Source organism: Lynx rufus, unplaced genomic scaffold (genome assembly GCF_022079265.1).
Source record: "Lynx rufus isolate CCGP_SWC_20201006 ecotype Redwood Valley unplaced genomic scaffold, mLynRuf1.p SCAF_4, whole genome shotgun sequence".
In the NCBI taxonomy this organism is placed as follows: Eukaryota; Metazoa; Chordata; class Mammalia; order Carnivora; family Felidae; genus Lynx; species Lynx rufus.
In genome coordinates this window covers 150,420,549-150,434,488 of record NW_025814856.1, presented here as the reverse complement: position 1 = coordinate 150,434,488, position 13,940 = coordinate 150,420,549, and the positions used below count along the sequence as shown (strand labels likewise).

Below are 13,940 nucleotides of genomic sequence, written 5' to 3'. Positions count from 1 at the left end.
AAGCTAATGAAAAGTGCCAGAGACCAGAGCTTGATGGAAATCAAGGGGGGAAAGACAACCAGAAAAAAAATTAAGGAAAAGAAAACGTTTGAGAGCTAAGAGCCTGACTGAAAAATGAAATCATATTTTTAATTAAACAAAGCAAACAGAGACCCAATATTTACCAAATGAGAGCCCTGATTTCACATGGCTAAGAAAATACATAGACTAAGTTTGAATCCTAAGTCTTATTATTATGTAAACTGAGAATTTGCTGAGCTTCTTTAAGCTTTAGTTTTTTTCCATGGAGAAAATGAGGTAATAACAGTTCCATATGGAGTTTCATAGAGAGTTTCAGGGTTCCGTAGACCAATATAGGTAAAGTACTTCTTATGGTTCATGTCATGTAACCCAGTTTAATTATATAACAGTAATCATAATTGCTCTTATGTCATCACTGCAAGAAAGTAACTAATTTAGGCCTCTAGGTATTTTACACTAAAGTCAGTTGTCTTCTAGAAGCTGTCCTTGCTTTAGGGACAGCAGTGTGGAGTCAAAAGTCTGTAAGGCCAGGTACATGTTTATTTCTTGGTAACGTGTTCATATTTAGCTAAGGATGCTCTCTGAAACATACGTGTAAATTCATATTTATCAAACACTTTGAAACACAAATCACATTCATAAACATTTTAGATTGCTATTACAGAGAAGAAGAGGAGGGAAAAAAAAAAAAAAAACACCCAGAAGCCAAAAACAAAACACAATTATGGTAACTAGTCACAAGAATTGCATAATGAGAAAGGCGCTGGGGAGGAAGTCTGGCCTTGATATGGTTTGTGAGGGGTTGTAGCTCTGCTTTCATAGCTATGGCAATTTTGCCCATTTCCTACATTTAAGCAGCAAAACTAAACACTATATCTTCATTTAGAAAACGAGAACGGTCAGCTTCCAGCCTACAGTTTTTCAGTAAGAATTCTAATAAAGTCAGTAAATGATCATTCTTGGGCTTTAGTCGAGAACAAGCTTTGTATCTTTTTAGCACAATCATTTCCTGGCAGAAAAATGGCCTCACTGGATGAATTAATTCAATTTCCTAACTATGGCGACCACAGAGGTAGTGCAGGGTATAAAAATAGCACAACTGGATGAGAGATTTTGGGCAAGTCACTTCTGATTTCCATTCCTTGGGATCTTTATTGGAAAAACACCGCCTGTCATCTATGCTAATCCCTGAATCATTCCAATTTCAGCACATGTGCTACAAAGGGAAAACTACAACTATCTGCCAATAATCTCGAGGAATCCTAAATTATACATTGACATTATATATGTACAAGGTATAGTGACATTAATTGAACATAATCAGAAAGAATTCTGATTTAATCAAAGCCTCATGCATAAGATATGAGAAATCAAACACCAATACAGCCAGGTATTACTTTTGAGAGCTTTATAAATGCTCATTTTGGGGAGGTACTCTATGGGGGATAAAGAGTCCTCATTAAATAATTAATTAAAGATCAATTAATTGCTAGAATGTATGGAACCTATTATGAGTGCAATAAATACAGAAAAAGTAGATCAGTAGAAAGAGGGATGGTCAGAAACAGGCAGCAAAGGCAAATGAAGGTTTGATTAGTGAGATGCAATGTTATTGAGATCCACTTATACAAAATTTTAAAGAAAATTTTCTCAGAGATCAGGCCATACAAATGTTTATTATTAAATTTTATTAATGGGTATATTTCCTTCTCCCAGGCAGCAAAAGCTATTTAAACCATCATATTTCCCAATTTACTCTGGCCCCTAGGAAAGTCAGGGCTAGCTTTGCATGATCATCAAATTCAAGAGATAAAACAGAATTTTTAGGGGGCATCACCATTAAAAGAATTTTGTTAGCAGACTAATCTCTCCCATAAAATGAATCATAAATCCACATGATTAATAATCTTGAGTTAAAAACCTGGAGTATTACAGGTAAAGGTTTGAAAAGGAAGAGGTTGGGGGCACCTGGGTGGCTCAGTGGGTTAAGTGTTTTGACTTCAGCTCAGGTCATGATCTCGCGGTTAGTGAGTTCGAGCCCCACGATGGGCTCTGTGCTGACAGCTCGGAGCCTGGAACCTGCTTTGGATTCTGTGTCTCCCTCTCTCTCTGCCCCTCCCCCACTAGCACTCTGTCTCTGTCACTCTCTCTCTCTCAAAAAAAAAAAAAGCATAAAAAAAAAAAGATTTGAAAAGGAATAGGTTACCCTAAGATTAGAGAGGCAGATAAAACCAATGGCAGAATAAAGGTAGAAAAAAATAAGCAGAGAAAAGAATATGAAAAATATAGACCTATGAATTTTTTTCAGAAACAAAATTGCTCTTCCAGCAAGGCAATCAAGTAACATTTTACTTAATAGGTGGGGGCATTTCATATTTGTAGCCAAATCACCTCCAAAGCTTACTCGAGAGGCAGTACCCCCTCTTGATGCACTGACTGATGGCGATTTAGGGGACCACAGATATTCATCTGTCTGCAGGTCTGCGGGTGTTTCCAGTAGATGGCAGCATGTCATTGCTAATTCCTGTCTAGCAGGCTACACCCTGGTCAGTCCGAACAGGAAAACCCACAACCTTTCCTGCAGAAAACCAAAAAGGGCTGCTCCTGGTGCCATAGGTTTGCAGGAAGTAAGCCCACCTGAACAGCCACCTTGGAAGGAGTTCAACATTCTCAGCCACGCTGGAGATCGTTCTTGGCCGTAGATACAGCACAAGGTCAAGGACAATGTGAACTGATACATATTCGGTTTCTAGGCTGGCTTTGTCACTCTGTCACCTTGAGGAAGGCACTGTGGGGCCATCCCTTCCTTATCCGCTTCAGGGCTTCCTCCTCTCGTACCTTTTACATGCTGTTCCGCAGGGCACGGCCTCCATCTACCGTGCTTATAAGGTGCTTACTTCTCTGATGGGTTCAAACGACAACCCTGGGCTGATGACTCCCCACATCTGCTTGTTCAATACCGTCACCCCCACCCCGACCCCAGCTTCTGGCTTACCTGCCCAGGTGCATGTTGGACCACTCCACTGGGAAATCTCACAGGCATCTTAACACTCGTCACATCCACTGATCTCTCCTCCATCAAACCCCCCTCTCCCTCCCCCCAGGCTTATCTTTAAAAAAAAAAAAAAATCTAACTGCCTTTATTCACTGATTTCTGAGTTGGGCAGCATCCCATCTAGCAAATGGAAGGGTGCTCCTAGGCTTATCTTATTGGATGGTATTGTGAGCATCTTAGATACCCATGTCAGAAAGTGCCCTGACTCCTTTCCTTTATTCTCACTGTTGGTCACTCCCTACGTCCTGCCAATTTTAGTTCTTCTCAACTGGTGTTCTCCATGGCCCCCCAGCACTGACCTAATTCAGGCCCTACACATCTCTCTTAACAATCACCTTCCACTTGGTCTGCAAGGCCTGTAGTTTTATGGCCCTCTTTTCCATTTCCTACTTAGCTTTAGATACAAATCTGACCATCTCACTCTTCCCCTGAATCCATTTACCCCGCAGGATAAATTCTGGACACCTTCACGTTTTCATCCCACGGGCATTTACCGAACGCCTACTACAGGGTGGTGCGTTCTAGGCCCTGGGGCTAGAGAAAGGAACAAGATCCTTGTCTCACGACGCTCACATTCTACTTTCATAGACAGATAAGGAACAAATAAACAAGTAAGTAGAGACTGTGTAAGATGGTGATGCGTGCTAAGAAAAAACAAATCAGGGTAAGTAAAACGGGGAGTGCTGGTGGGAGAGGTGTGTTTTGAAACACTGCAGAGGAGGCCTCTCCTGAGGTGACAGTTGTGCTGAGTCACCCTTGGCCAGCTCTGTTTTCCTCCTGCCTTATCTTCTACCCTTCTCTTCTCGAGGGTCTGCTCCAGTCACCCTGAACTGCCCTTTCTCTCTCTTTTTTTAAGCTTTTATTTATTTAGTTTTGAGACTGGGGGTGGGGGGAGATGAGCAGGGAAGGGGCAGAGAGAGAGGAAGAGAGAAGATACCAAGCAGGTTCCACACTGTCAGCCCAGAGCCAGGGTGGGGCTCGATCTCATGACCCCTGATGAGATCATGACCTGAGCTGAAATCAAGAGTCAGACTCCTTTAACTGACTGAGCCATCCAGGCGCGCCTGTCTGTGTTTGATTACAGCAATCCTAGTGGGTGCAATATGATTATCTTGTTGTGGGTTTGACTTGCATTTCCCTAATAACAAACTATGTTGAGCATCTTTTTATGTGTGTATTACCCAACTACGTATCTTCTTTGGAGAAATGGCTATACACATCCTTTGCCTGTTTTTTTATTAAGTTTTTTTTCCCAGTAGTTTCAGATTTACAGAAAAATTGAAAAGATAGCACAAAGACTTCCCATATACTTAGGCCTAGTTTCCCTCTTATTAACATCTTATATTTGTATGATATATTTATCCTGACTAATGAATCAATATTGATATGTTATTATTAATTAAAGTCCATAGTTTATTAACATTTTCTTAGTTTTTACATAAGATCCTTTCTCTGTTCCAGGATCCCATCTGCATTACATGTAGATGTACATTACATTACATGTACATGTAGGACACTGCATTACATGTAACAGCCATGCCTTCTTAGGCTCCTTTTGGCTACAAAAGTTTCTCAGATTTGCCTTGTTTTTGATGACCTTGACAGTTTTGAGAAGTACCGGTCAAGTATTCCGTAGGATCCCCCTTTATTGAAAATTCTTTGATGTTTTCCTCAATTGTATGAGGGCTATGGGTTTCGGGAAAGATCACAGAGGTGAAGTATCATTTTCATCCCTTCAAATCAAGGGTATTATCTGTCAATGTGATTTATGCATGTTGGTGTTGATCCTTGATCACCTGACTAAATTGATCAGATTTCTCCACTATAAAGTTACTTTCCTCCCATTCCATACGTACGCTTTGGAAGGAAGTCCCTATGTGCAACCTCTACTTAAGAAGTGGGGAGTTAGGTTCCTCCTTTAGGGTAGTTTCTACATAATTCATTTGGAATTCTTCTCTGTAGGAGATTTGTCTCTTCTTCCTCACTTATTATTAATTTATTCAAAAAATTTATTATATCACTCTGGACTCATAAACATTTATTCTATACTTTGTGTCATAGCCCAATACTTTATTTGTTGCACAAACAGTCCTAGCTTTGCCCATTAGGAGCTCTTTCAAGTTGGCTCCTGTGCCCCTCTGACACATTCCTGGCAATGTGGGGTGTGTGTGTGTGTGTGTGTGTGTGTGTGTGTGTGTGTGTGTGTATTTAGTACCTCCTTAAATTTCTGGCACTATAAGATGTTCCAGGCTCATCTTGTATATTTTCTGTCCCAGTCCTAGACTGAGCCATTTCTCTCAGAAGCCCTGCTTCCGTTTACTGGAGAAGAGTTTTAGAAATCAAGATCTGGGCACTAGCTATGATGGTTGCTACTGGGGCACCTTTACCTATCCTTTAATTGGGTTATTTGCCTTTGTATTATTGAGTTGTAAGAGTTCTCCATGAATTCTGGATGTAAGTACCTTACTAGATATATGATATGCAAATATTTTCTCCCATTCTTTTGGTTGTCTCTTCACTGTCTTGATTCAGCCTCTTAATGAGTTAAACAAACATGGTGTATTATACTTTTCCATATAAACCTGTGTCCTGAGGAAGCATTTTAGGCAAGATTTTTTTCTCCTTTGGTTCCCAGATTCCAAATGGTTCCAGTGGGAATTTTCTGTTGGCTTTTGTGAAGAGGTTACTAAGTATATTACACATAGGAGATATGGGACTTCATTGGGTAAGTAAACATATATAGAATAGCTCCAAAGCAAAACTGGAGTTGCTGGAAAGGGACCTAGGGCTGGAGAAGGGAGGAATCGGACATGTAGAAGCAGAGACTGACTTTCATTAAAAATAAAACCACTCAGTGTCCAAAGAGAGATCATAACTTCATCATTGGAGAGATCCGCTTCATCATTGGAAACACATGATGAGTGTATATGCTGGGAAGAGCAGGGGTTTCTTAGGGACCGTTCAATGAGAAAAGAGAGGTTGCCAATTTCGGTCTTTTCTGTATCACACCGGAAACACTCTAATTGCATTTTTGTTTGCCACGAACGCATCAGACCCTACCACGGCATTGAGCAGTGAGAAGTCTATTCCCAAAACTTGTTTCTGCACTGGGTAAGTTGTGTAGGGAAGATTAAGGAGTGTGAACCAAAGCATTTCAGCCCTCTCCTCAGGTCACCAGGGCCCAAAACTTTGCCCTAAGCTAATTTAACCTACCAGCGCCATTTGACACAGATGAAGACACTCTCCTCCTAAAACACTTTCTTCTGGGACACAGACCTCTCTCCTGCTATCATCCTACTTCATCGGCTGCTGGTTCTCAGGTTCCTGGGCTGGTGTGTCCTCAGCACTCCAACATCTCAACGCTGGAGGACCTACCCAAGGCCCAGTTCTTGGATGGCTTCTCTTTTCGGTCTGCCTGTGTTCTCAGTAAGATCTGGTGTCTCATGCCATCTCATGGCTCTACTTACTTATTTATTTTTAAATCCCATCTACAAGCTGATGATTCCCGGACTCCTTTTTCTCGCCCAGCCCTCTTTCCCGAATTCAGATTGGTATATTCAGCTCTCTCTTCATTATCTCTATTCACATGTCTAATGTGCCCCTCAGACTTAGTACTTCCAAACCCAAGCTGTCGATACCCGCTTCTTATCTGCCCCATTGCTACCTCCCCAAACTCAATCTGCCTTTCCCACCGTCTGGCTCATTTTTGCTTCAGTAAATCAAAATGCCAACCTTTGAATTGCTCAGAACAAAAACCTTGGAGTCCCTGGCTTGCTTCCAATCCCTCAGCAAATCCTATCAGCTCTCCTTTTAAAATATATCCTAATCTGACCACTTCTCATCCTCTGCACTGCTACCCTCTTGGTCTGAATCACCACCATCTTTCATGTAGGTTCATGCGATAGTTTCCTAACAGCTCCTTCTGCCTTTGCCCTTGCCTGCAACCTCCCCTCCCCAATTGTCTATTTGCAACATAGCGGCCAGAGTGAGTCTTCTACAACCTAAGTCACGTTATGGCGGTCTTCTGTTCCACACCATCTGATAGTTTCCTACCTCCCTCAAAGTAGAACCCAATGTTATTGCAACAGTCTTCAAGATCTCAGATTCTTAAACCTTTGACGTCATTTCTTCTTCTTCCTGTTGCTCATTCACTTTAGCCATACATACTGGCCTTTCTGCTGTTCTTTAAATGCCAGTCATACTCCTCTCTCTGGTTCTTTCCTCTCATACCTCTTTTTCTGGTATGCTTTCTCCCGAGGTATCCACCTGGCTTGCTCCCGGTCTTCCTTTAGGTCTTTCCTCAAATGTTACCGTATCATTAAGGGCTTCTGTGGCCACTCTAAAATTGTGGGTTACCTTCATTACACCCTGGCATACTCTAGTCCCCTTCCCATGCCTGATTTTTCACCGTAGCACAGAGGGAAGAACCAGGAAGAAACCTCGGGGTCATCTTTTTGAATAATGGGTTCACTTAAACTGTAAAGATTGCCAGATCCACCTTGGGGACTTGAGTGCCCATTCATTCAGACGTCTCCCAATACACAGTGCCTGGACTGCTAGGTTGTTTCAGTGACTCAGTTTTGGGAAGTGCATGGCAGCTCAGGGTAAGATGATTTCTGATGAAAGGAACTAAAAAGCACACCCGTAAAGCCCTTCCATTGCCTAGTTAATCTGTAGTAATTTTCCAGGACAAAGTAACTTCTTGAGTCTGAAAATTTAGAGTGGGGTCAAAAGGGTCAGAGCCATAGCAGAGATCATTATCATAGGGGACAGGGCTTCTCTGTAATTCTGGTGATTATATAGGATAACCTATATAATCCTTTGCTCACCCAAGATTTATCTTCTTATTGGAGATTAGAGTAAAGGTGTGTATAAAAAAGACAGACAACAATACCACAAGTAGAAGAATCAACACAAATGGAATCACTCCAGATCTCTCTTTATTACAGAAAGGGCGTTCTATTTTCCACCGGCCAGGAAGGCTGTGGAGGTGAAAAAAAACTACAAGAGCCTTTGCAACTTCTCGTTAAGTAAGTTTTCTGACACATTGGCAACTAGTGATTAATTACTGTGTTAGAAGATAACATTCCTATAGAGATTTGCTGGAAATAGAGATGCTGTCCATGCTTGATTAGACATTGCTTAAGGAATGCTGAGGCACACTGTTGCCGTCTCTTATTTCTGGCTATTTTGGTATCGCTGTTATATTTATTTTACATAGCTTCAAATTCAGTAGAATTGATGGAGCCCATTTCACAAAACCCGTCCCTACCAAAAACAGGAATGAAAAAAAATAAGGCTATAAAGTGCATCTATGTATGCATGTGTGTATGTGAGCAAGAGAAAATGAGGGTGAAACAGACTAGGAATAGTGGAGATAGACTGTTGCTTTTGTAAATGCTTTCTGCTCTACAAGGAAAGACCTGCAAGGGAGATACTGCTCCGTATAAGCTTCTAAGAACATTGACCTATGTCAGCTGGTTAAAACTTTCAGGGCATTAAAGACTAAACTAAAACTAAACTTTGCCATTATCCAAGCCCTTTGCCAGCCCCCCCCCCCCCCAAAAGCCTTGATTTTGATACCTATCCATTCATCCAGTACACGTGATGAGCACTTACTCTGGTCCGGGCACTGAGAAAACAGACAGGAACAGTCACGGTCTCTTGGAACATTCAAGTCTCATAAGGAGAGGTCTTCTGAGCCAGGATCAAAAGGACAGACTCATCCAATGCTACATACTTATGCTGCCTATTTCCTTTCATACTCCATGGGGACTAGAGAGTAACAGTAGCAGTACCTCTCCCAAGTGGTCACATTTCTGCTCACGCCCATTTCCTCGGACATCATTCATAAATCCAACTGTAAAAGGCACGGCTTGGTTGCCGTTCAGTTATTTCCTGAAGAAACGCCTTGCTGGCACACAGCCCACTGATGCCAACCTCAATACTGCCCAGTCAGCATTTCATTATTCAGATGCTAGTTTTTTGAGTACGCGTTCAGGCCCCATGCTGTCTGCCAAAAACTGTGCTAATTTACTTATTTCAGCTAAATAAAAAAAAAAAAATCATTTAAAAAAGGATGATTGAATTTAAGAATTATATTCCTCAGAGAATTAGTAATGCTTTGCTGTATCCCTCAGGCCTCCATGTACTTAACTTCCCCTTGTCAATGTTATTATGAATAGACTAATTCAATAATGAGATCATTCCCCATAAGAGCGACCAAATAAATGCAGTATTCAGTCACACCTGGTTTCCCTAATCTGAGCAAGGAAGGCTTTCTACCAAATTTAGCCTAAAATAGGGAATTTAATGAACACACACACACACACACACACGCAAGAAGGAAGAACAAGACAGGAGGAGGACAGAGAAGCAGAGGAACAGGTGGCAATGGAACAAATGGGAGTGATAGATTGGAGAAGAAAAGTTAAAAATGAAGATATATGGTTATATGCTTTCCAAACAAAGATCCTAGCACATATGTCTTAATACCTGTCAAAGTAATGTAATATTTCATCATCCTTTGAAATGTCTTCAGAATTGTTTCAAATTTTCTAGAACTTCTCGAGGAATCCAAAAGTCAAGTGAAATGGCACAGAAGTACTAAATGTTAGGCAGGAGAACTCTGCACTATTACAAACAAATGACTTTCTAGCCATAAGGGAGTGTGTGGAATAATTCACCAAGGTACAAACAGCAGTAATGCACCACGGTACGATAATCATTCATCCTCTGCAAAACTGTTTTCACTTTCACTGAAGCTCCAAAGGTCTGATGATTTAAGTAAGGGAGAGCCAGCGTTGAGACCACACGAAGAGAGAATAAAATCACCTCTTAAATTTGAAAAAGTGCATTATAAAGAAACATTAAAAACTGAGATCAGCAAACCTAGGACAGAGAAAGGAAGAGTGCGATTTAAAAGAAGAGCCTTCAAGGACATGAAGGGTGGGCATGGTTGACGATGAGCCCCCACAACGAACATGAGAAGAGAAGACGGGTTTCAACTGGGAAGAGAGAACAGATGAGGAAAAAGATTCATGGACACATACACTCAACCCTTGTTATGTATAATGAGAGAAAAAAAGGGAAAAAATCCTAAAGCTTAAAAAATTTGCAAATGATTAAATAATGCCTAATTTATGCCGTGGAGTAAGTGTTCAGGTATTAAACATGATACCGCCGACCCTTGAACAGTGTGGGAAGGTAGGGACGCCAACCTCCCACACAGTCACAAATCTGTGTATAACTTCTGACTCCCCGCCAGAAAACTTAACTACTAACAGCCTACTGCTGACCAGAAGCCTTACTGAGAACATAAACAGTTGATTAACACATATTTTGTATGTTATACATTTTATGTATTATTTTTATATACATAAAACACTGTTTTCAAAGAATAGTACTGATATGGGAAAATGCAGTTAAGCAAATATAAAATTACATTAACATAGTTCCAATTCTGTAAAAAGAGAAATTGCATGCACGCATAGTATGAAAATTCACTTGTATACTTAGCACAGGCACAAAAGCCAGGAGAAATAACGCCCAATGTCAAAGTCTCTGGATGAAAGTCTTAGGAGTAATGTTTATTTTATTTTTTGTATTTTATGTCACAGATCTTAGGCAGTGAGCAAATATTACTTTCATAATAAGAAAAAAGTTACTGAAGTTTTGTAGTAAGAGCTTAGCTTAGACAACAGGGAAAACTACCTGCCTAAGTGAGGTTAAGCATCCAACAGAATTGTACCGAATTACCTTCTCTAAGACTAAAGAACATCTAATTATTTCACTGTTTTTTTTTTTTTTTAAATTAACTTTTGCAGTACCGAGAATCCATTTTTCTAAATGATTTTTACGGGCAATGGGATCTTGGCTTTGGTACAAGGAACTTCGCCCAATCTTTCCTCCTACCTTGCAAAATCCAGGTCTGCCTCCCGCGACATGGTGATGTTGGTCAAATTCTGCTGAAGGACAAAAATGTTTCTACACATCTTCTTGATGCCGGACTCACTGATGCGCCTGAAGTACTGGGCACCATTAATGAGGATGCAGGAGATCAGGTGACCCAGGCCTGAGGGGCCAGCACACGTCAGTGGAGGGAAAAGAGAAGATAGATTAGTGCCACCCTGCATGAACTTACACATGTATATGGAAGGATTTCTCTCTTGTCATCCTCCACAAATTTAAACGACCAAAGAAAACATACCTGTGAGGGTTGTTGTGCCCACTGATCTTACACTTGTTCCAGAGTATTTAAATATTGTCCTAATAGATATGGAGAGGCTTTATGTAACATAACCTGGTAAATCCATAGCTCCAGCACTGCCATATATATCGTAAGCTATCATACCAGGGGCTTAGAAAATATGCCAGGTTAGGGGCGCCTGGGTGGCTCAGTCGGTTAAGTGTCCGACTTCTGCTCAAGTCATGATCTCGCGGTTCTTTTTTTTTTTTTTTTTAATTTTTTTTTTTTCCAACGTTTATTTTTGGGACAGAGAGAGACAGAGCATGAACGGGGGAGGGGCAGAGAGAGAGGGAGACACAGAATCGGAAACAGGCTCCAGGCTCCGAGCCATCAGCCCAGAGCCTGACGCGGGGCTCGAACTCACGGACCGCGAGATCGTGACCTGGCTGAAGTCGGACGCCCAACCGACTGCGCCACCCAGGCGCCCCAGGATCTCGCGGTTCTTGAGTTCGAGCCCTGAGCCGGGCTCTGTGCTGACAGCTCAGAGCCTGGAGCCTGCTTCAGATTCTGTGTCTCCCTCTCTCTCTACCCCCTACCCCTCGCTCACACACTCTCTCTCTCTCTCAAAAATAAAATAAAAACATTAAAAAGTTAAAAAAAAAAAAAGAAAATACGCCAGGTTGTTATAAACTACTCAAGAGCAGTGGGACTCATTTTTCTGCAAAGTGGTTTTGGAAGCAGAGATGAATACATGTAAATACAATGATCTGTTTGCTTTCCTCTTCCTCCCACAAAAAAAGCCAGGGGTGTACTTTTGGCTCAAAAGTTGATTTGGAACCTAATAAGGCAAAAATAGAATAAGAAATTGATACATGTGGGTTGCCATTTGTCAAAGCTTTCGCTAGAACTCGAAAGCTAGTCCGGCTTGTTACAAGCCGTCTACTATTTTTGTTATCTTCCCCTTCTAAAGGCAGAGTTCCTCTGTGGTGAAGGTTCAGATGGGAGCTCAGGGCACCTCTTCAGGTTCAGTGACTCCCACTATCTGCAAAATGAGTTTCCTTGTTTAGGATGAAGGTCAAAAAGGAGAGGAGGAACATTCTCTCTTGCTTCAGCTCCCCTCATCCAGCGTTACTTCCAGACCACGAACTCACTTGTATGTGTTACCATTTGAAAGGGAAGCAAAAGGCTTTTTACTCAAAGAAAAAGAAACACACACATGGATTTTACATGTAAATCCAGACAACTGATTGATGTGAAAAATCTCTGTAAGTCACGTTTTGGTGTGATTTTACTGAGCCTGTAACTTCAGGCATAATTTTATTCCACCATGGTAAAATGCAGTTTGCCCTGAGTGTAGGCAATGGGGGAGGGGGGTGCACTGTGTATAGAGAATAGCAAATAATAATCAATATATTAAATAAGTAAATTTATATTAATAAATATGTATAATAGATCGTAACAATAATTAAAAATAAAACCTATTAGAGGTTGTCTGCTTCACATTACCATGTATACTGGTAATTTCAAATTAAGAATTTTTTTAAATGTTTATTTATTTTAATTAATTTTATTTTTTATTAAATATAATGTATTGTCAAATTGGTTTTCATACAACACCCAGTGGTCATCCCAACAGGTGCCCTCCTCAATGCCCCTCTCCCCCACCCCCCATCAACCCTTAGTTTGTTCTCAGTATTTAAGAGTCTCTTATAGTTTGCCTCCCTCCCTCTCTGCTTATTTTTGAGAGAGAGAGAGAGAGACAGAGCGCAAGCGGGGGAGGGGCAGGGATAGAGGGAGACACAAGATCTGAAGCAGGCTCCAGGCTCTGAGCTGTCAGCACAGAACCCGACACAGGGCTTGAACTCATGATCTGTGAGATCATGACCTGAGCCAAAGTCGGATGCTTAACTGACTGAGCCACCTAGGTGCCCATGGCAATTTCATATAATACCTGTGGTAACATACTTTTTTCTGTCACACCAAAGAAGACTGGGATCCTGTCACCCCCACTCTCTACCCCTTGGGAAATTCCATATTACGCCTTTTCAATTTGGAAAGTGGTGTCACGGAGAAATAGCTAGAGCTTTTTAAACAGAAGGTCTCCAATTTATGGTTTCTTAAACCCTATTCTACATCAGTGTGTTATGCTCATATTTCAAGAAAATGTCGCTACTCATCAGGATTAGATGTTAAGAAATGGCTGGGAAAAATGAGAGAGAAAGTCTGGGAACTGCTAATGTTGACAGATAGGGCTTAGAAGAGCCCCGGTCGAGAGCAAGAAGGAAACTGTGCAGTGAGTGAGGAGTGACTTCTCCGATGGGCACCGCTGTGGCCCTTGGAGTGTCAGCACCGTGCAAGGAACAGCTCACCTTTTAATCACTTAGACTTTTTGGCTTAAGTCTTTTAGGGATAGTTTCCTCTCAGAACATACCTCCACCTTTATGATACAATTTAGTGGGAAAATAAGATTTTTAGTTTCGGGGTCCAAATGTGCTGGAACATAACTGTTTTATAAAGTGAGCAATGGCCCAGCATTTCTTTCCTGCCTCTGGGTTCCACGATCATTTGCACGGTGTACCTTCTTAATTATTTGAAATAACACTGGTTTAATTTTGAGAGACCTCGTAGATACTTTTGGCACCCAGGCCTACATACAAATAAACCAAAACAAGAAAG

General features: G+C 41.2%; 1 protein-coding gene across 1 annotated transcript in view; it reads right to left on the bottom strand.

Annotated features, from left to right (window-relative positions):
• The window catches only part of EXOC4 (exocyst complex component 4), a 756,122-nt gene that overhangs the window by 46,276 nt on the left and 695,906 nt on the right, over positions 1–13,940 (bottom strand). The window contains exon 17 of the mRNA XM_047095756.1: positions 10,991–11,150. Coding sequence (XP_046951712.1) covers positions 10,991–11,150 — 160 coding nt within the window. The remainder of the gene's footprint in view (positions 1–10,990; positions 11,151–13,940) is intronic.